This window comes from Protopterus annectens, chromosome 13.part0 (genome assembly GCF_019279795.1).
Source record: "Protopterus annectens isolate FY-2018-M chromosome 13.part0, PAN1.0, whole genome shotgun sequence".
Taxonomy (NCBI): Eukaryota; Metazoa; Chordata; order Ceratodontiformes; family Protopteridae; genus Protopterus; species Protopterus annectens.
The window spans coordinates 466,663,439-466,682,808 of record NC_056747.1 but is presented as its reverse complement, the minus strand read 5'-3'; the positions used below and the strand labels follow the sequence as shown (position 1 = coordinate 466,682,808).

The window sequence follows — 19,370 nt, the reverse complement described above, 5'->3', positions numbered from 1 at the left end:
TCTGACTTAGAAAACAGGTATACTACTAGTTATCACCTCAGGTAGGAAAGTTTCTGAAATGCAGGCCCTCATGGCAGTTAAACCCTTCCTTATTTTTCACAAGGATAGGGTTTCTGTTAGGACCAACCTATCCTTCATGCCCAAGGTGATCTCTGACATTACCGTGAATCAGGCCATCCATCTATCAACCGTCTTCCCCAACCCTCAAAATAAAGGTGAGAGAATTCTGCATTCCTTGGAAGTTCACAGACAGCTACATTTTTACCTGGATAAGACAAAAGTTTTGAGAAAAACTGAGAAGCTTTTCATTACCTTTGCCCCAGGTGCCGAAGGCAAGACAATTTCCAAGCCAACTATTTCCAAATGGATCTTCCATTGCATCACCTTTTACTATAACTTTGATGGCAAGGTATCCCAATTGGGATTAGATCTCAATCCACCAAGACTAATGCTACTTCTGCTGCCTTCATCAAGGGGGTTCCCACCAAGGACATTTTAGAGGCAGCCACCTAGTCTTCAGTGCATACTTTCACCAAACACTACCATTTAACATCCTTCTCCAAATCTAGATCTGGGTTTGCCACTGCTATCCTGGAGGGCATCCTCTGTATGCCCTAGCATCCTTCCACCCTCTCTTGTGCTTTGGGAATATTCCCAGTAGTCAGGACTGTAACAGTGAAACACAAAGAACATAGTACAGTTGGTGTACACTTACCATAAATGTAGATGTTCAAGTGTATTCACTGTTGCAGTCTTCTTTCCCACCCACCTACCCCCTTAGCCTGCCAATAGGCATTATCTGACTGTTCAGCACAGCCAAAGGTGTCCCTTCCTTGGCCTCTCTTCCTCTGCCAAGCTATCCTTTGGGATGGCTCCGTATTCTCAGGATTCCTCTTATTTGGAGGGGGGGCAATAAAAGACTGATGTTCTGACACAGGCTGGCTATCTTTATACCTGAGCATGCTGACGGTCTGGGTGTCTGCCAGCCTGGGAGTTGGAAAGACTTTTCTCTGGTAGTTGGGCTGACAGAGTGCTTTCAAGGCAGGAAATCCCAATAGTCAGGACTGCTACAGTGAATACACTCAAATATTTACATTTATGGTAAGTGTACACAACTGTACTTTTGTCATAGGCTATTATCTTTTGTTGTTCTCACCACAACAAAACTATTCCAGGCAGGGTCAAGGCTCACTCTACTAGGGCCTTGGCTTCATTCATGGCTTTTTGGAAAGGGATGTATTCTAAAAGTAGCAACTTGACCATCTGTACATACTTTTACAAAGTTTGATTCCTTCTCTAGGTCTAGATCTGTGTTTGCAAGGACCATTCTCCAGTGGCTCCTGGACTCTTCCCCTTCCATGTCTCAAATGTTGTAAGCTCGAGTAATTTACCATATAGCTTAGGGTACTGAAACAGTGATCAGGCTGATGAATATGGTACAGTTGTGCAAGTAAACTTACCATAACTGTAGGTGTCAAATGATCACTGCTGTAGTAACTGCTCTCTTGCCTTTCTCCTTGTTTTTTAATATGCTGTTCTGCCATATTATAGACATTTATATATATTTTTACACCTAGGTTTGTCCTGTCAGGTCTCGGCCACCATCTCTTAGTTGACACACAATTTGAAGGGCTTAGCACCCAAACCTGGCTTATAGACAGCTTAGTTCAAGCTGCTTAATGGTTTGGGCATGTGAAAGATGATGCCCTGAAACTTTGTAAGTCAGATAGCTGTTATATATAACCTATATCAAAGAACACTGGAAATAACTGCTTAACCAAACACAAAAAATTGATGGAAACACACGGCAGTACTTTACACCAGGTTTAAGAACCAAACATTAACACTGCTATTTAATGTTTAGTTATTAAACCAGGATATAACCTACATAGCTTAGGCTGCTGCAGCAGTGATCACTTGATCATCTGCTGTTACAGTAAGCTTACTTGCACAACTCTACTACCCAATGCCTACCTTCCATAGAACCATGTAAAGTGTGAGAGGCTGTGTTATGCTTTTAGGAAAGTTATTGCGTTGTTGCCTCACAGCAAGAGGTTCTCCCGTTCGATTCTCGGCTTGTGTTGGGAGTGCCTTCTGTGTGGAGTCTGCATGTCCTCCCCACGGTCGAGTGGACGTTCGAAAGGCATGCGTTGAATGGGCGTGCCTTCGTTGAAGGTTGGGCATTGGGCTGGCAACTCAACACCATAAAAACTAACTGCCAATCATTAGCGGACCGGAGTTCCTGCTGTGGCGACCCCTTAACCGGGAAAAGACAAACAACTACAACATTCTCACCATATCAACTGCTTCTTTAGCACTGGAGAACTTCCGTCTTTGTAGTGATTCATGGTATTCAGTGTTACTTCTTTCTTTAATGCAGCTTTTGGATATATTGGAAAATGTGACTGTGGTAGGCTTATTCATTCTCTCACTACAATATTTATTATTTCAGTCAGTTGCAAACTCAGCACTGATAACTGATGTTAATTAATAAGACCACATGTTTGTTCCATATAGCATAGACATACCTGCCCATTTCCACCACTCCCCTATCTTTATCAGATGACTCCATATCAGTGGTGCTATTTTTCTTGATCTCTCTTAACGCAGTAGATGTAGCTAAGGGTACATGCTTTGCCAATAGCTATACCAACTTAGTACTTCTAAGTGGCAGAAATGTTTGTTGAATGGGCATGAACATGTTGACCACATGTAAACAGTAAACACACATGCAGTAGAAACCAGTAACCATACATTGCATGCAGGAACATGTGAAGCACCAAAGAATAAGTGGACTTTATTAAGCTATAACACACTTTAAAAACAATACACACTAAATGCTTTCATCCCAGATACATTCATATGGAACTTCATCAGAGTGCATCTCCAAAAACAGCAGGTCAGTTCATAAAGCAAGAGCCAGTCACATACCAAACATTAAATCAATTGGTAGTAGTCAGAATAATTGATCTAATTCAGTACAACATATTGTCATTGAATACATAAAAATAAATATAATATGAAGTAAAATGAAAATAAAAATAAGTAAAACGAATAAGAGGGAGCTGTTAATATATTTCAGATATTAAAAAATGATTAAATATAAAGGTCAGATTCATGCACTACCTTCTATTTAAAACAAAAGACAAATTGTCATTCAGACGTGGCAGATTAGTAACATTTAATCTAATATGGCAACATAGCCCCTTATATTCCAGTGATTCTCTGCATTGACCCCTCTAACGTTAAACTTGACTCTATCAATCACAAAAGAAGTAAACCTCTTAATGTTCAAACAGTTGCGGGAGTGTCTGTATAAAGCATTGTTGATTTTATGATTCTTTATATCCCTAAGAGGTTCGTGAATGCTATCCCTAAATTTCCTTTTAGTTTTCCCAATGTCGAATGCATTGCGTGAAATACAGGTAGCATGAAAAACAATTTCCATAGAATTACAGTTGATATGTCCTGGACAGCTAATAGTTCTGTGGAAATCTTTAACCACAGCATAAGGACCTTCATTAATATATGTACAAATTGAGCATGTACCACATTTTGACATTTTTGATCTGTACCTATCGTCAATTAGTATGAAAGGTAGTTTCAACTAATTCCTTAATATTCCTACCCCTACCATATGTAAAAAGGGTGGGATCTTCCCTAATTTCCTTTTAAGCTTTTCAGTAAAGATAAAGTACCAATTTGAAGTTTAAATGTTCTTAATTTTGTGAGGTTCTGTGTTGTAAGGTATAACAAATACACCCTGCTTTACTACTTTTTTGCAGACATTTAGATCAGCTTCTTTAAATTCTCTAATAGAGCGTGGATAGTGTCTCTCGATAAACATAAAAAATCAAGTTCATTTCAACACGAAAATTGCTGTCATCAGAGATAAGTGTAGATAAATGGACCATCAGTTCTTTGACTATATTTCTTTTCTGGAAAGTAGTGCGACAACTAAAATAGTATAGATATGTCGACCACATATTTTGTGAATGACAGATACTCAGTATGACTGTTTTTATGGTTTGTAGCTGATTATTCAAAAATGTTTCTTAATGTCATTGTATATCATTATATGTATGGTCAGAGGGATACTAAATTATGAAAGGACTGCAAAAGCAATTCTTTCCTTGCCATATTAGTATTTACCTTAAATTTATATATAGGAACAATTTAAGGGCCAATTGTTAAGTGATAATGCTGTATTACTAGAGGTACATGAAAGATTTTATACTGGAGGATATAGAAGTGAAGAGATAAATTTGACTTAGTAGATGTTAATTCTTGATCAAGCATTACAAAACCCCTTTTCACTGAGAGAGTTGTGAATATAAGAAACACTGAGGAAAAGAGACCAAGATTTCCTTTTTAATATTTCAGGGATGTTAGTACAGCATGCAGAGTAGTTAAGACCTAGGATATTTTAACTGCAAATTCATTGCAAATACTATCGGTGATGTATTTGTTTCACTTTTAAATACTGAATGAACATGAAGAGTCAGTTATGTTATAATAAGAAGGAAGCTATCTGAATATATAAGCACACAGGTCTTTCAGAGATGTAATTATTGCAAATATGTCTCAGACTTTTATTCATCCAGTCACAATGAAGAAATATACTTTTCACTTCTATGTAAACTGTCAGATGATATCTGGTTTATCTTTGTGTGTGCCAAATATGTTTTATATTTGGAAAGGCTAATAGATGGGTAAAGGAATGCATTAGCAAGCAAAGATATATATATATATATATATATATATATATATATATATTAAAGGAATGCATTAGCAAGCATATATATATATATATATACATATATATATATATATATATATATATATATATATATATATATATATATATATATATAATATATGTGTGTGTGTGTTATGAAAAAAAGAAGTGTGAGGAGTGCATTAGCCAGACAGGTTAATGAAAAAGGTGATGTACATTGCTTTAAATGTGTAGCATTACAGCTGATTAATATTTGTTTGAAGAAGTGATGTTTGAAAAAGTGACTGTGAATGCGAAACACCTTGTTTTGTTTTTAAATTTCATGGAGCTGTGTGTTTCTCATTGCACTGTTTTTGGTGAATACTTCCATCTGTCTGCAGTACTTTGTCCTTGGAACCAGTGGTATTTGTTGGACTTGTTTTCCATTTTACTTGTCAAACAAAACTATTATTTGCCAGGGTTACCTTGTGGAAATACCCTTTGTTCTCCACCAGACACTGGTCCCATACCAGTTGTCGCTTTGTTCATAATAATGCATCAGCAATTTCCAATTTATGAAATAATATCTATTGTCCCAAACTAAACTTTTCAGGAGTCCTTTGGAAACCACAGCTTGTTAGTTTTTGTAGTTGCTTGACAACTTCAGGGATTTATAGTGTACACATTCATCCAATTTGAGCACCATTCAGAGGGGGGTAAATAAAGGAATGGGCCACAATACCCGATATGCATTTTAGGCCATGCCCTTGGATGTGAATGACCATTTGATGGTGATATACTGCTTGCTTGACACTCATCCATATTTCCGTTTTCACAGCCTGATCCATGCCAGGCCACTATATTTATAATGTGGCTATACCTTTCATTCTGGATATTTCAGAATCTGCTTCATGCAAAGTTTGAACAAAATAACCTTGCCAGAGTGACTAAATTTACTCCCCCCAGCAGTACTCATCTTCTCTGCTATTTAAATGATTTGCTTCTGGAATAATATGACATAAACTATCTGCTTAAAATGTCGGACCCATTTTATTGAGTCCTATAATGCTGAGATTGAACAGTCAAAAATGGGGCTTGTATATACCAAGTCTGAGGTGGCTGTTTTGCTCAGTATTCCATTTTCTCTGTGGTATGGAATCCTTTAAGTTAGTATATATTAGTTTGTAGGGGGCTTGCCCCCCCCCCCCACACACACACACATAAGGAGAAGAGCAATGTTCAGTATTCACTCTTCTCCTGCATTTTCAATAGTCTTTTTCTGGCTTGTCATCGTTCAGCATTACAAATGCTGATATTTCAATAGGGAGCAATGGCCTAGACCCTGGCTCCAGTATCACTGTTCAATATTTAAATTCATGTTCATGAACTTGTAACAAATCCTTGGCAGTCCAGCTTCTAATTTGTTCAGCTTGCACCATTGCATCTTCCATGATATCTTACCTAATAGCTGGTTAGCTGGGTGCAAGCTATAGACTTTTCTGCAGTAGATAAACTGCTTAATGCTTCAGCATTAGCATAGTACTTGCCTGTAATTTAGACTGTGTCCTATATGCCTTCAGTAGCACTGACCATGTATTCTGGTTGGTTTCATTGTTGCTGTTTAGTTGAATCCAAATCTGACCTCAGGGACTTTAGCAAACCAGGCCTGTCTGCCAAGAACTGCTTCTCTGAGTTCTTTCATTATGCAGCCTGAGTATTTGAGTTTTAGTTTTTACTATTAGGCCTTCCAGTCTGGATTGATTTCCTTAAGTACTGGCTGATTTCATCTTCATGCAGACCATTTCAACTCTACCTGCTGTTTGTTACAACTAGGGAAACTTATATTTGTGTATTAGGTACAGTGATGGGGTTGGCACAGTGGATTGTGTTGTCACCTCACAGTAAGAAGTTCCCCTGTTTGATTTTCAGCTGGGGTGCCTTCTGTGTGGAGTCTACATGTCCTCCCTGTGTTGGCGTATTGTGCTTTGTGTTCATAGCAGGTCCAATATCCTTCAAAGCTAGGTGAACAACCTAAGATGTATGACCTCATGAAAATCTGCAGTTCCAGATTATCTTGCTTCATTTAAGCCACTGTAACTGTATACTTGATCTGCTTTACTTAAAATAAGATGCTGGTTCTAGTAAAACAGGTTAAAACAGAGGTAGCTCATAGTCTGAAAAGGGACGTGTAAAAATGAGCCTGCTTTAGAACAATAAGAACGTGCAGTTGTACTTACACCTCCGAAGTTCTGTATATGTAAACATGGGTAGTGAGAACATTTTCTCTGAACATTTTGATTTTTCTGTTTTGAGAATTATAAATAAAATTTGAGAATTAAGCTAAGTATATTGAAAATGACTGAAACGATCATTTAATGTGGCATGCCGGATATGAATTTAACAAAGTTAATGTTTTAATATGTTGAAAAGTGCATTAAGTAGTAACAAACTGCTGTTAAAGACCATCACCCTATTTGTCTTGCTTCAGGATCTTATGGAGCAGCTTGAGACACAAGATAAGAATGTTCGTAAGTTGAAGAAGCAGCTGAAGGTCTACATGAAGAAAGTGCAAGATTTAACAGGTTTGCTGTTCACCTCTGTAGCTTTTTTATTGAAAGGCATAGCCAGAGTGGGGTGAAGGGGGTAACTGCCCCCAGGTGCAAGCTGTTGAGGGACAAAATTGGCAAATGCCAATGGGGCAGTAGTGTAGTACCAGATTTCAGATATGAATGGTTGATACTATGTTTGTTTCATTGCTGAAGTGCTTCATGTATAGCATTGTAACTGTAGCAAGTCACTTTTGTTTCCCTCAACTTAGAATTGAGGGGGTGCCAGTTTGGGAAAAAGCACAAGGTGCCAGATAACATAGCTACTTTAGCTACATTAATCCTTATGACTTACAGGATTGGTTAAATTGTTTTGACACTTCTGTAGATACCATTATCTTAGATGTTGGGAGTATTATTTGATGACCAGCAGTCTAGACTTGTTTATTTATAAGAATGAGCACATTTATGTGATTGTGCACTGGGGAAGGTTCACTTGTTTAACATTTTTTATAGCAGAGTTGGCAGTGAGTTTTGATGCATTTGAACTATATTAAGATTAATTTGTTGTAATTATTTGTAGATATGAGTTTTGATTTAGAAGTGGTTTTGTTGTTCATTCAGTGTTTATGGAGAAGTTCACACATTGTGTCTGAGGCAGACTTCCCTTATCACAATTGTGTGATGTATAAGAATGTAAAAGGAAGGAAAAGGAAAGGAGCAAAGGGTCCTGATTGGAAACTGTTTTCATGTTACAGGCTAAGGGAGAATTTGTTGCCTTTGTTTTTGGTGTTTGGGGTTCATTAGGCTTTGAATCTCTGTTTTAGACTTGTAACCAGAAACACTGTTACAGCATTATGTCACATGAGAGTTGGATTTCATGTAAAGCTTTTTACCCGTCTTTAATTATATGATAAGCAAGGCAGGGCCACTTTGCACATGTTTCTTTATTAAGTAAGTTTGAGCTATGACGAGTTTGAGTGACTTGATTAGATTCATTAAGTTTAGTGGTTGAGTATTTGGAAACTCAGTTTTAGATGATAATAGCCTACCTTCACATGGAATGCGGAAGTGCTGAAATATGTCACCTACAAATGCCCATTAATTTGAAATTCTGCTACACCAGACTCTAAAGTTGATCCATCTGTAGATGCTTCATGCAAAGTTTTTTCAGGATTGTGACATCAAGTGCACATGAATATAAAACTACTGTTAATTATTATAGTTGATGGGTAATGAGTTTGACTTTGCTTATTCCGTCCGGTTAAGATGGCTCAAGTCAGTCTGTCATCCTTTCTTGCACACTTAAAGTATACAAAAACATACTAAACGTAAATGTTGCTTAGAATGGTTGCAGGTCAATATGCCAGAATTGGCAGAAAATATTCTAGTTTACATTCTGGATTAAAAAAACTATTACATTGAAACTACAGATTATTCAGTGAGATGAGAAAAAGTGGGCTTAGCTGGTCTTATGTGCTGAGCAGTTGCTGTTGGTTGGATATATGCATAAGACTTAACAGTCAGTTTTACATCAAGGTAGAAAGCAGCTGCATCTGCTTAATGCTTCAGTATGGCTTTTGTAGCATGGTTTCTTATGCAGGTCTTTATGTACTCTACTGTGAAGGCTGGGACTGGAAGAAATGTATGGAGCCTCTGCTTTAGCCATAGCTGACTATTTTTTTATTGGCAGCCATAGTGACATCTTGTTTAGCAGCATTACAAAATCCTTTGCTAGTGTGACTGATTTTTCTACTCGTCTCCTCATGGGGCAATGGTTATCATGTCAGACTTGATCTGCAACGCACTGTTTTCCACTGTAAAGTTTCTTTCTCTAGTGCCTGTCAGTGGAAAACATGTTATAGAAAATTTTATTGGTTACCCCCTCCCCCATTTTTAATGGCTGCCATGGAACATATCATAGGTTCATAGGTAGGTGCTAGGCTATTGGCCCTAGGGCCTATATAAGCCTAGCCAAAAAGGTACCCTGGCTTTCGCCACCCAAGAAAATTATTTTCTTGTGCCAATGTCGAACTGAGCCACAGAAGTGATCCCTGGGGTGAATTTCCTATTTCCCATCCAATCATCAAGATTTTTCTTGAAGCGTGCTAATTAGGATCTTTGTTTGATATAGATAGGTAGTTTGTTTCAGAGTATGGGAAGTCTCTGGGACAGGAATCTATCCCTCTAGCATGTTCTGTCTATTGTGGTGACAAGCTTTAGGTCCCTAGAGCATGTAGCTCAGAGGAATTGGGATTTCTTTAAGTGGAGTATGTCCAGCAGCTCTGGGTTTGACATAGCTTTGTATGTTAGGCAGAGATCGCCTCTGAGTAGGTGATATGTGACAGAGTAAAGCTGGAGTTTTTTTTGAGACTGTCTGCGTAGGACATCTGCTTGAGGCCGGTAATCCTCTTTGTGAGGTATTTCTGCAGCCTTTTCAGTTGTTCTAGATGTCTTGTGAGGTACATACCAAAAGGGGCATTGTACTCTCTAATGGGACTAATGAGTGATGAGTAGAGGGGAATAATTATCTCTTTTTTCCTGGATGAGAAACCTTTTGAGATGGTGTGCCATGTAAAAGGATTTCCTGACTACTGTGGTGATGTAATTATCAAAGGAGAGACTACTGTCCACCTGTGTCCCAAGGTCTCTTATCACACTTTTGGTGTCAAGTAGACTACCGCCTATGTGATAGTTCATGGGTATAGAGTTTTTACCAAAAGGGATGACAATGCACTTTTTGGCATTGAGCTTGAAGCCATGGCTTTGATACTGGGCATATGTCTCAGTGAGACCCTTTTTTAGGATGGTCCACATCATTAGGCGTTTTGATTATGGCTCCTAGTTTGCAGTTATCTGTGGACTTCATTAGCCAAAGACCTTCTGTGTTAGCCTGCACTTCAGAGAAGTAGATACCAAACAGGAGAAGGACCTAGGACTGAACCCTGTGGTACTCCACTGGTCTGAAGTCGGATTTGGAGTCTGCTACTTTCACAGTGTGGGTTCTCTCAGTTAGCCAGTTGGCAACCCATCTTGTGACAGAAGGATTTATACCTAATTTAGTGAGTTTATCTATAATTCCAGAGTGGGGGATGGTGTCACAAGCCTTGGCGAGATCTAGATAGGCTGTGTTAATCACCTTACCCTCATCTATGGCTTTGGTGACTGCTTCAAGAGAAGTCTGTCAGGTTTAGGAGACATGATCTGCCTTTTACAAACCTGAACTGGGTGGGGTTCAGAGTTTGGAGATTACCAATGTCTTTGTTTATAAGTTCCATGATGATACATTCCATGGCCTTGCAGATCAGGCTCGTCAGGCTAATGGGGCGGTCATTCCCGGGGTCCGTGGTGGATCCGCCTTTGTGGAGTGGGATGACCATCGCTGTGCACCATTCAGTAGGCACAAAGCCTGAGGTGAGGCTATGACTGAACATGGTACTTAGGTGTGGTGCCAGTTTGTTCTGTAGTTCATGTAGAACACAGCCTGGGATGTTGTCAGGTCCCATGGATACTGTGTTCTTGGCTTTGGAGAGTGTGTGTTTTTTACCTGTGCAGCAGTGATTACATGAACTTTGCATTCTTCTGATATAGACATGGGTCCTTTACCACTTATGTTTCTGGTGTAGAACATTATAAAGAAGTGAAACTTTGTGTTGGTTGGTCAAGAAGCATTTCAATTTTCACAGTGATTGCCATAGAAAAGCATTGCATTATGTTTGGTTGCTACAGGAAGAGTCAATAGAATTATGGACAGTATGCATCAGACTTCGAGACATCCCGTAAAAAAACCTGTATTATATTCTTTCTTTCATAAGACTGGACCCTTTGCTGCACATATTACCAGTGGGTAGACAGGTAAGCTTTTGGAGGTAGACATCTGCCCTATGCTGGCTGTCCTGGATGCAGTGCCCACATTGTGCAATGGTTGCTTTGTGGAAAGAGCCACATAGTTCTAGATTAATTTCACATAAACTTAGGCAGTGTTCTATTTTCATCTTGCTTATAGTTAAGTCTAGCAGATACCAGTTTTGTAGCTTTAGGCCCTTCACATACAGTAAAACAAAATACACTATAGTGTCATTGGATTCTTAATTTTTGCATGTGGTAATGAGCAATGATGCAGTAAATTTGTTTGCCTGGCACTATCAACCAGAAGCTAAAATGTTAGTGTTGTCTGTGTTGCAGTCATCAGTGAGCATTCTTATCAAAAGAAAAAATCAGATCTGATGATGTTAATTTTCACTTTATCCTCACTTGATCGGTTCAGATCACTGCCCTGGGATCCAACTCGGCCATTGCAAAAGCTCGTGGCAACCAACAAAGCTCTTGGGCACCTCCCCTTACCCATAATGCACCTTCTCCCATTACCTCAGATCTCATTTGCCACTTTCACAAAGACATGGTTAACCATACAGTTCTGGGCAGTTAAGTGTTTACAAGTTAAATTCTTTACTTTTTTTACTTTGATTTTCTTGTGTTTTTGTGTTTATACTGTATTTCTTCTAGTTTCTTCTTACCTACGGGTAGTTTCTTTTTACCATAGTTGGTAGTCTTCCTCCCCTTTCTACCTACTATTCTTGGTAGTTGCATTCCCTATCCTGTTTCCCTTTTTCTCCCTTTATTATTTTCTGTGGTTGTGTGTGTGTGTGTGTAGCATAGCAAACCCAAAAAGCCGTAAGGTTTTACAAAATGTACTAAATTTGGCAAAAAATTGCCTATGAGTGATGCACATAGTCTATGCGTTTACTGTTTGTGCCCCTTCCACCTCCAGGAGGACTGTTTCATTTGTCATGTGTTCAACCTCAGGGCACTGGTTGAATACAAGAATAAATTTATGTTGAAAGGAAATGCTGACCTCTCCTTTTGCTGAGGCTATTGCTGGATCTGAGAAACAAACTCCATTGAAGTTGGCTCAGTCCAGCCTATCTTCTTCATCTTCATCCGGGCATGAAAAACATAAACAATGACATTTGTTGGCTCCCAAGGATCTTTTGGAGTCAATGCAAAAAAAAATCTAAGTTGTCTGATCCAAGAATCAGAAAGGCTGGTACTTCAAAATCTACTTCAGAGGGGAGAAGTCCATCAGGATCAGAGGCATCGTCCAATCTCCATTGAAGGGCCTTGGTACTCCCCCTCTATAGAGTGGGTTACCTTGTGGGTACCTTTGCTCATCTTCAGGTCAAGGTCTTCAGCCTCTTCATCACATTCAACCAGGAGATTTTTCGATGATGATGTGGACCAGGTGGTTCTAAGACTTTTAAGGACACCATCTCTGGCAAAACTTTTATCAGATCCTAGCCCCAGAGCCAAGGATCTGACTGACATCACGTCTCCCACCGTTGTTCCTCCTCTGGCTGGTAAATCTCAGAGCTGAGAGATCCCAATGCCCGGGTACATTCTGCGCTGGATCAGAGGGCTTTCACCTCCTCAGATCTGACTTGGTCCTTGAGCTCTCCATTCTTGTGAGGACTGGATAGCTCTCAGAGCCATCTTGAGTCTGAGGACCAGGATTTGGCTCCAAAGTTATGGGAGCTATCCCTGGTTCTCGGAGCCTTGGCGCAGGTAAGCTTGGCTCTGGCTTTGACCTTGGGTAGGCTATCTGCAGCTGAGGGGACTACAGTTTGAGACTCTGGTTTATTGGATCCAGGGTCCTTCTCTTTATAGGGGCAGTCAGTCTTTGAGGCTCTGAAGAAGGCCATGGCTGGTTCAGCCACACAAAGTGTACCCTCCTTTTCAAATCTTCAGATGCCCATGTTACAGCCAGTGTCCCCCTTTCTAAACCACACCACCCACAAGGACAGTGAGTCTCTAGGCCTCAGGATACTCCTAGTGATACCCTTCCCTCTTCAAAGGTTGCTAGACAAAAGAGTCACCCAAGAAGTCCCCCCAAACCAGAGAGGATCTGAAACTTACTCAAGGTTCTTTTTAATACGAAAGAAAACAGGGGACTGGAGACAGATTCTGGATCTTAGCAGACTAAACAAATCGGTACAAAAGAGCAAGTTTCAGATGGTCACTGTACAGTCTATTCTTTCATTCTTGGAAAAAGACTATTGGATGTGCTCTGTAGACCTTCAGGATGAGTACTACCACATCAAGATGGACCTAAAGTCCAGAAGCCACTTACGCTTCTGGTTGAGAGCCAGTCATTTCCAGTTTCGAGCGCTACCCTTTGGTTTCACTACAAACCCCAGAATGTTCACCAAATGCATGACAGTAGTGGAGGCTCACTTGAGATGGCAAGCATTCATAGTCTATGGATGACTAGCTTATTTCTGCCCTGACCAGGAATCTACTTATACAAGCAAGGGGACTACATCTTAATAATCGGTGCAAAACTAGGCATCTCAATAAACTAAGAAAAATCCCACAGACAATATGTCGGTGGCTTGGTGCATCAGAAGAAAGGAGGAACCAGATCATACCCCTTTTGCTGAAGCATTCAGGGTTTGGCAATGGGTGATATCATCCAACCACTTTCTGATAGCAATACATATCCCGGGGAAGTCCAGTGTGATAGCAAACAAATTGAGCAGGTCTAATATGATTGCTAATGAGTGGTCCCTCAATCAGAATATGGCAGTGATGATTTTCCGAAAATTGGGCTGTCCATGCTGTGATTTTTTTGCCTGTCCCATCAACAACAAATGCAGCAGCTACTTTGCCCTAATCTCCCGCAGGGGCACAGAGGTACGCTTTTCTTCATGATTGGCCCCCAGGTCTCCTTTACTCCTTTAGTCTCACTACCTTGACCCCCAAATTTCTACAGAAAGCTAACAAGTTAAAGAGAACAGTAATACTGATTGCCCCCTTTTGGCTTCAACAGATTTAGTTTCGCTTCCTCTGGTCTCATATTCTAGAAAAGTTTGGATTCTGGACCCAGTTCCAGACCTACTGTCTCACCCGACAGGAATGATTCATCCCAACCTGAACAACCTCAAGCTGACAGCTTGGCTCCTCCAATTCCAGTGATAGCTAGGCAACCACAACTCTTTGCCCCTGTTGATCACATTTTATCATCATCTCATAAACTTTCCACTTGCACATTTGCTATTTGGGCTAAATCTCATGACATAGGTCTCTTCACTGCACCTAATCCACTCAATCTTGGATAACTTAGCACAATTGTTCAATGAAGGAGCAGCTGCTGCTACTATCAGAGTCCAACTGGCAACCATATCTAATTTCCACCTTGGGGAAGGTGACTCTTCCTTAATTTCACACAAGCTGTGTAAAGCCTTTTTGAAAGGAACACTCTTATTAATCCCCCCCCCCCCCTTACAAAGATCCTTTTCCTCCATGAGATTTAAATTTCATCCTGAGACATGTCATACAGTCCCAGTCCCAGTCCCAGATTTTCACAACAGGGGTGAATATTTACCCCATTTGTTAGATGTTCACAGATGGTTGTGGTTCTATCTTCACAGAGCAAAGGGCTTCAGGAAAGGAAGCCAATTATTTGTTTCATATTCAGAAACAAGAAAAGGCCTACCAGTATCTAAGACAACTTTAGCAAAATGGATCACAGATTTTGTGTCTTCTATATTGCACAGGGTAAACAATTGTCAAGGCCTTTTAAGGCTCACTCAGCTTCTGCTTTCTATTCTAGAGCTCCTGTAGACAATATTTGTGGTGAAGTACTTGAGCTAATCCTTGCACCTTTATTACTCCTTATTGGGCAGGAAGGTGGGTTGTGAGGAAAAAGCGAAAATGGACAAGAAAGATGGAATGTTATGGTGAGTACATAAATTCTTTTTGTTGAATTGTAAAAGTTTCTCATGAGAAACAGCTGCATATCTTTAGTGTTAAGTAGCAGACCATTGGCAAGTGCATTCTGCATTTTTTCTCGTCTTCAAGGGTGGGATGCAGTAATGTTTTTCTTTCATTAGGTCATTCAGCTGTATAACACTGAAATCAAAAATAAGTAGTCTGAGGTTGAAATATGGTAAAATAAGTGATGTGCCTATAATGTCACACAATGCTTTTTTTTTTTTTTAACCAGTGAATGGTGTGACCATAGTAAGTGATAAAAGTCCAGACCTACTACAACGAGAATCACGCAGGAAACTTTCTCTGCAGCAGAAGGACAGTACATTCCAAGGAATGCTGGAGTGCAAAAAGGAAGATGAAGCACGACTTGTCAGGACAGTCATTACAGGTAAGAAGCTAAAGCTACCCTGTTATCTTGAGGTATTATACGGTTTGTTTTTACTAAGTTACTGTTACCCTTGAATGGTTGCAATATGTCCTGCTTTTAGGGTACACTCTCCAACTGTCTGTTTTTTTAAGCTCCTGTTTTGTACTCATTGGTTTTAACTTTCAATCAAGCACCAATGAGTATATTGCTCTTAGTTGCTCATCTGTTACTCTATTATCCAATTGGAGAGTTTCTTAGAGACGTTATACATGTGTATCTGCAGCTGTGCCATGTATCCTTAGAATGCCCCAGGAAATGGAAATGGTTTGTTACAGAAACCTTGATACATCATACATTTCTGTTCTGTATTAGTGCACTGGATTACAGAAATGTTATATTAACAGGAAATGTACTGTGTATTACTAAACTGTAATCCACACAATACCTTAATGAGGAAAGCTGGATGCACGGATACAAAATTAATAATAATAAGGTTGCCATTGCTCTGTATCAAGTCACCTCCAAGCCTGTCTTCACCAAGATAATCCTCAACATATAAATTAATTTAACACCAAAACGAAACAGAGGGAAGTGCCCAAAGTGACAAGTAAACCAAAACCAACACAATCTTGGCACTCGAGGTGGAAATGAATTTCTTTACCACAGCAAAATGTGGAACCAACAGCTTTATTGCATAAATGCAATTACACCACAATAGCGTTTTCGCTGTGGTAAAGAAATTAATTTCCATACAAATAAGTTTGTCACACCTTGTGACGTTGTTGTGTGTGTAGAAATAGGACTGTGGGTTGAGGCTTTAGTTTTGTAGTGCTGCTAGTTCATGGGTTGTATGTTGCAGGGCTGGTTTTAAACATATGTCACAATGTTGGTTTGCTTCAGCATTTGGTTATTGCATCCATCCTTTAAAGAGAATCCCTGACAGAAAAGTAGATGGTCAGTTTTCTGCCATCCTGAAAAATGAATGGAAAGGTAACTCTCATGGGTCACTTTCTTGTTTCCTTTCTTAGCCAGTTCACTGGTGAATCAAGTTCAATGTTCTTTGTTTCACTGTTGCAGTCCTAACATATGGGTTATCCGGCTCCCAGTAGTTCTCAGTCGGCCCGAATACCAGAGTCCTTGGTATATGACGTTGGTTGTCATCTGTTGTAAAATTGATGTCAGAACGTCTGGTATAAAGGGAGGCAGCTGACGCCATTTCCTCAGTCTTTCTTGCCACAGAGCATGAAACAGATGCAATTTGTACTAGTGCCGGTCGGCCATTTGCCTTCTTTTCACTTTCCGACTACCAAGTTGAAGATGCCTTCAGATAAGTACCCCATTGGGGACCCACTTTTCTTGCTTTAACGAATGTCATATAAAGTTAATAACTGTTTTGCCTGTGGAAAACAGATTCCACACTGTGATTTTCATTTCTATTGTATAACTTGTTTGGGCCTTGAGCACGACGTCCCTAATTGTGATCTCTGTGCTTCCTTTAACCCGTATAGCATATGCCATAGAGCTTAGATTTTGTTTAAGCATTTCAGACTCTGGCCTAAGTTCATTGGTATGGCGTCCTCTGGTCTCCTGACTTTGGATATACATATGAAATGCAAGGACAAAGACCAGTGACAGGCCTCTAGGGTTAAATCTGCCGATGAAGCACAGGTGAAATTGGTCATCAGCTCAGCGGTAGTCAGTGAGGTGCTTTTGCAGCCCCTGCAGTCAGCAGATTTTCAGCCACAGGCCTCTGCCGAGACCCTTACAGAGTCCTCCATGCTGCAGGCTGCTTTTTCATCTTTTGACCCTCTGCTTGTCTCCATCTCAGATGGCTCCGTAGCCGCTTTGCAGGCACTGGCTTCCAATGCCTCTTCTCTTTGACATGAGACCAGACCCAGGGCAACTACCTTAAGTCAGACTTATGCAGTTGCTAGGCCTCCCGAGTCCCTCCGGAGTACTAGCAAACCTTCCAACCGCAAAACTACACACAAGCAGGTGTCTACCTACCCTCCTGTGCCTCAGTCCCAGTTGGTAAAGATGGCTGGTGATGATCTTCCCCTGATTAGGGGCTCTCACCTCCCTTCCAAGAGGGCTAGGGAATTGTCTCCTGATGTTTTGTCGGTTTCAGATTCTGAGGATTCCAGTATTTCTGCTGGTGAAGAAGGAAATTCTCAACTTTATTCTGTCTTTGAGGATTCTGATGCTGTGAGGACTCTATCCCTTCTGCCTCCCCTCCAGAGGATTTTTCCTTTGGGGATACTTTGAATACTCTTACAGAGCACTTTAAATGGGAAAGTCAGAATTTTCCTCAGTCAAAGAAAAGAATCAGGGAGTTTTTGGATTTGCCACAGCATAAGCCTTTGGCTATACCTCCAGCTTTAGAAGTTGTGGATGATGTTTTCATGGAAAATTCTTTAACTCCCAATTCTGTCCCTGCTTACCCCAGAAAACCTGATGGGTATTATAGGGTTCCGGATTCTCACCAATTTCTTTTTAAAAATCCTACTGCTGATCATGTGATTATTTCTCAAGGCCCCAAGGGTGTTAAAGCTACTATTGCTAAAAACCCTGTACCTTCTGATAAGGAGTCTAGGGCATTGGACATGTGAGGTAAAAAGGTCTATACCTCTGCAACTCTTGCCATTAGATCTGCGAATTGTCTGTTTCACATGCTTAAGTATCAGAAGCATACTTTTGAGACTATTAAAGCTAAGCTTGGGAATTTTTCCTTCCATGTCGGAGAACAAGGACTTGCAAGATTTACTAAATTATGCCAATCTAGTTAATAAGCATTCACTGCATTGTGGTTTTGACACTTTGGAGGCTTCCTGCAGAGCAGCAGCCTCTGATTCTTTAATTAGAAGGCATGCTTGGCTTAGAGAGTAGCCTCTTTCTGAAACTGTTAAATCTAAATTGCTGGATGTTCCTTTGCACAAAGACAACCTTTTTAGTAACAAGGCTGAGGAGGTTCTGAAGAAGTTGGAGGATAAGGTGAAATCTATGCAAGCTGTAAAAGATTTCCTTCAGGTTCAGCCTCCTCAGTTTAGTGGGTATTATCCACAAAATGGATGATGCCAGTAAAAAACCAATAACCTGAAGTCAAGCACTGTGGACCCAACAGATGGCAAACAGACTTTATTGAGCTAAGATGATTGATTTGCATGTTATCTGATGAAGTTGATGAAAACGACTTGGACAGTGTGTACATTAATTTGTGTTTCTGTGGAACAGCTTGAATTTCGTATCTTTGCTCGTATTGAGGAGTTTTAGCCAATAAAGTCTGTTTGCCATCTGTTGGGTCCAGGGTGCTTGACTTCAGGTTTTTAGTAGGTATTATCCCTCCAAGAATTGGTCTTTCCCTGATCCTGGCAAACAGTGTCACACTAGGTCTAGGGGTTTCAGATCTTCCAGAGGGCAGCCTTCTGCCCCTCAAAGAGCTAAACAATAGCATTCTTCTGCTAAATCGGGAAGTTCCAAGCCAGCTTCCCAAAGCAAGCATTCTCAATGATTCCGGCCTTCTTGTACCTACCTCTGTGGGCCCAGGGTTTCCTTTGGGGGGGAAGGTTAGCCAGGTTTGCAGAGGTATGGTCTACCATCACAGATGACAAATGGGTGCTCAGTATAGTAAACCAAGGTTACAAGTTTTATTTTCACACCTTCCTTGTTTTGCAAGGATACCCAGACATACCCAGAACTCTCAGGTAGAGGTAGAAACTCAAATTTCTTCCCTATTGACTATGGGAGCAATAGAGCTGGTTCCTGCAAATCAGGCAGGCCTAGGTTTTTATTCAAAACTTGTTCTGGTACCCAAAAAAGGGGGCACTTGGCACCCTATTCTGGATCTGTCTATTCTAAACACTTTTCTGGTGATTCCCAAATTCAAGATGCTCACTCTTCAACAGTTACTGCCAAAGCTGGGCAAGGATTCATGGCTGGTAATTTTGGATCTCAAGGAGGCCTATGTGCACAT

The 19,370-nt window shown here is 40.3% G+C and overlaps 1 protein-coding gene across 1 annotated transcript in view; it reads left to right on the top strand.

Annotated features, from left to right (window-relative positions):
* Window positions 1–19,370, top strand: part of LOC122787918 (unconventional myosin-Vb-like) — a gene marked incomplete at its 5' end in the record, with an annotated part of 1,807,467 nt that overhangs the window by 1,286,537 nt on the left and 501,560 nt on the right. Inside the window, 2 exons of the mRNA XM_044054844.1 lie at window positions 7,206–7,299; window positions 15,266–15,421. Coding sequence (XP_043910779.1) covers window positions 7,206–7,299; window positions 15,266–15,421 — 250 coding nt within the window. The remainder of the gene's footprint in view (window positions 1–7,205; window positions 7,300–15,265; window positions 15,422–19,370) is intronic.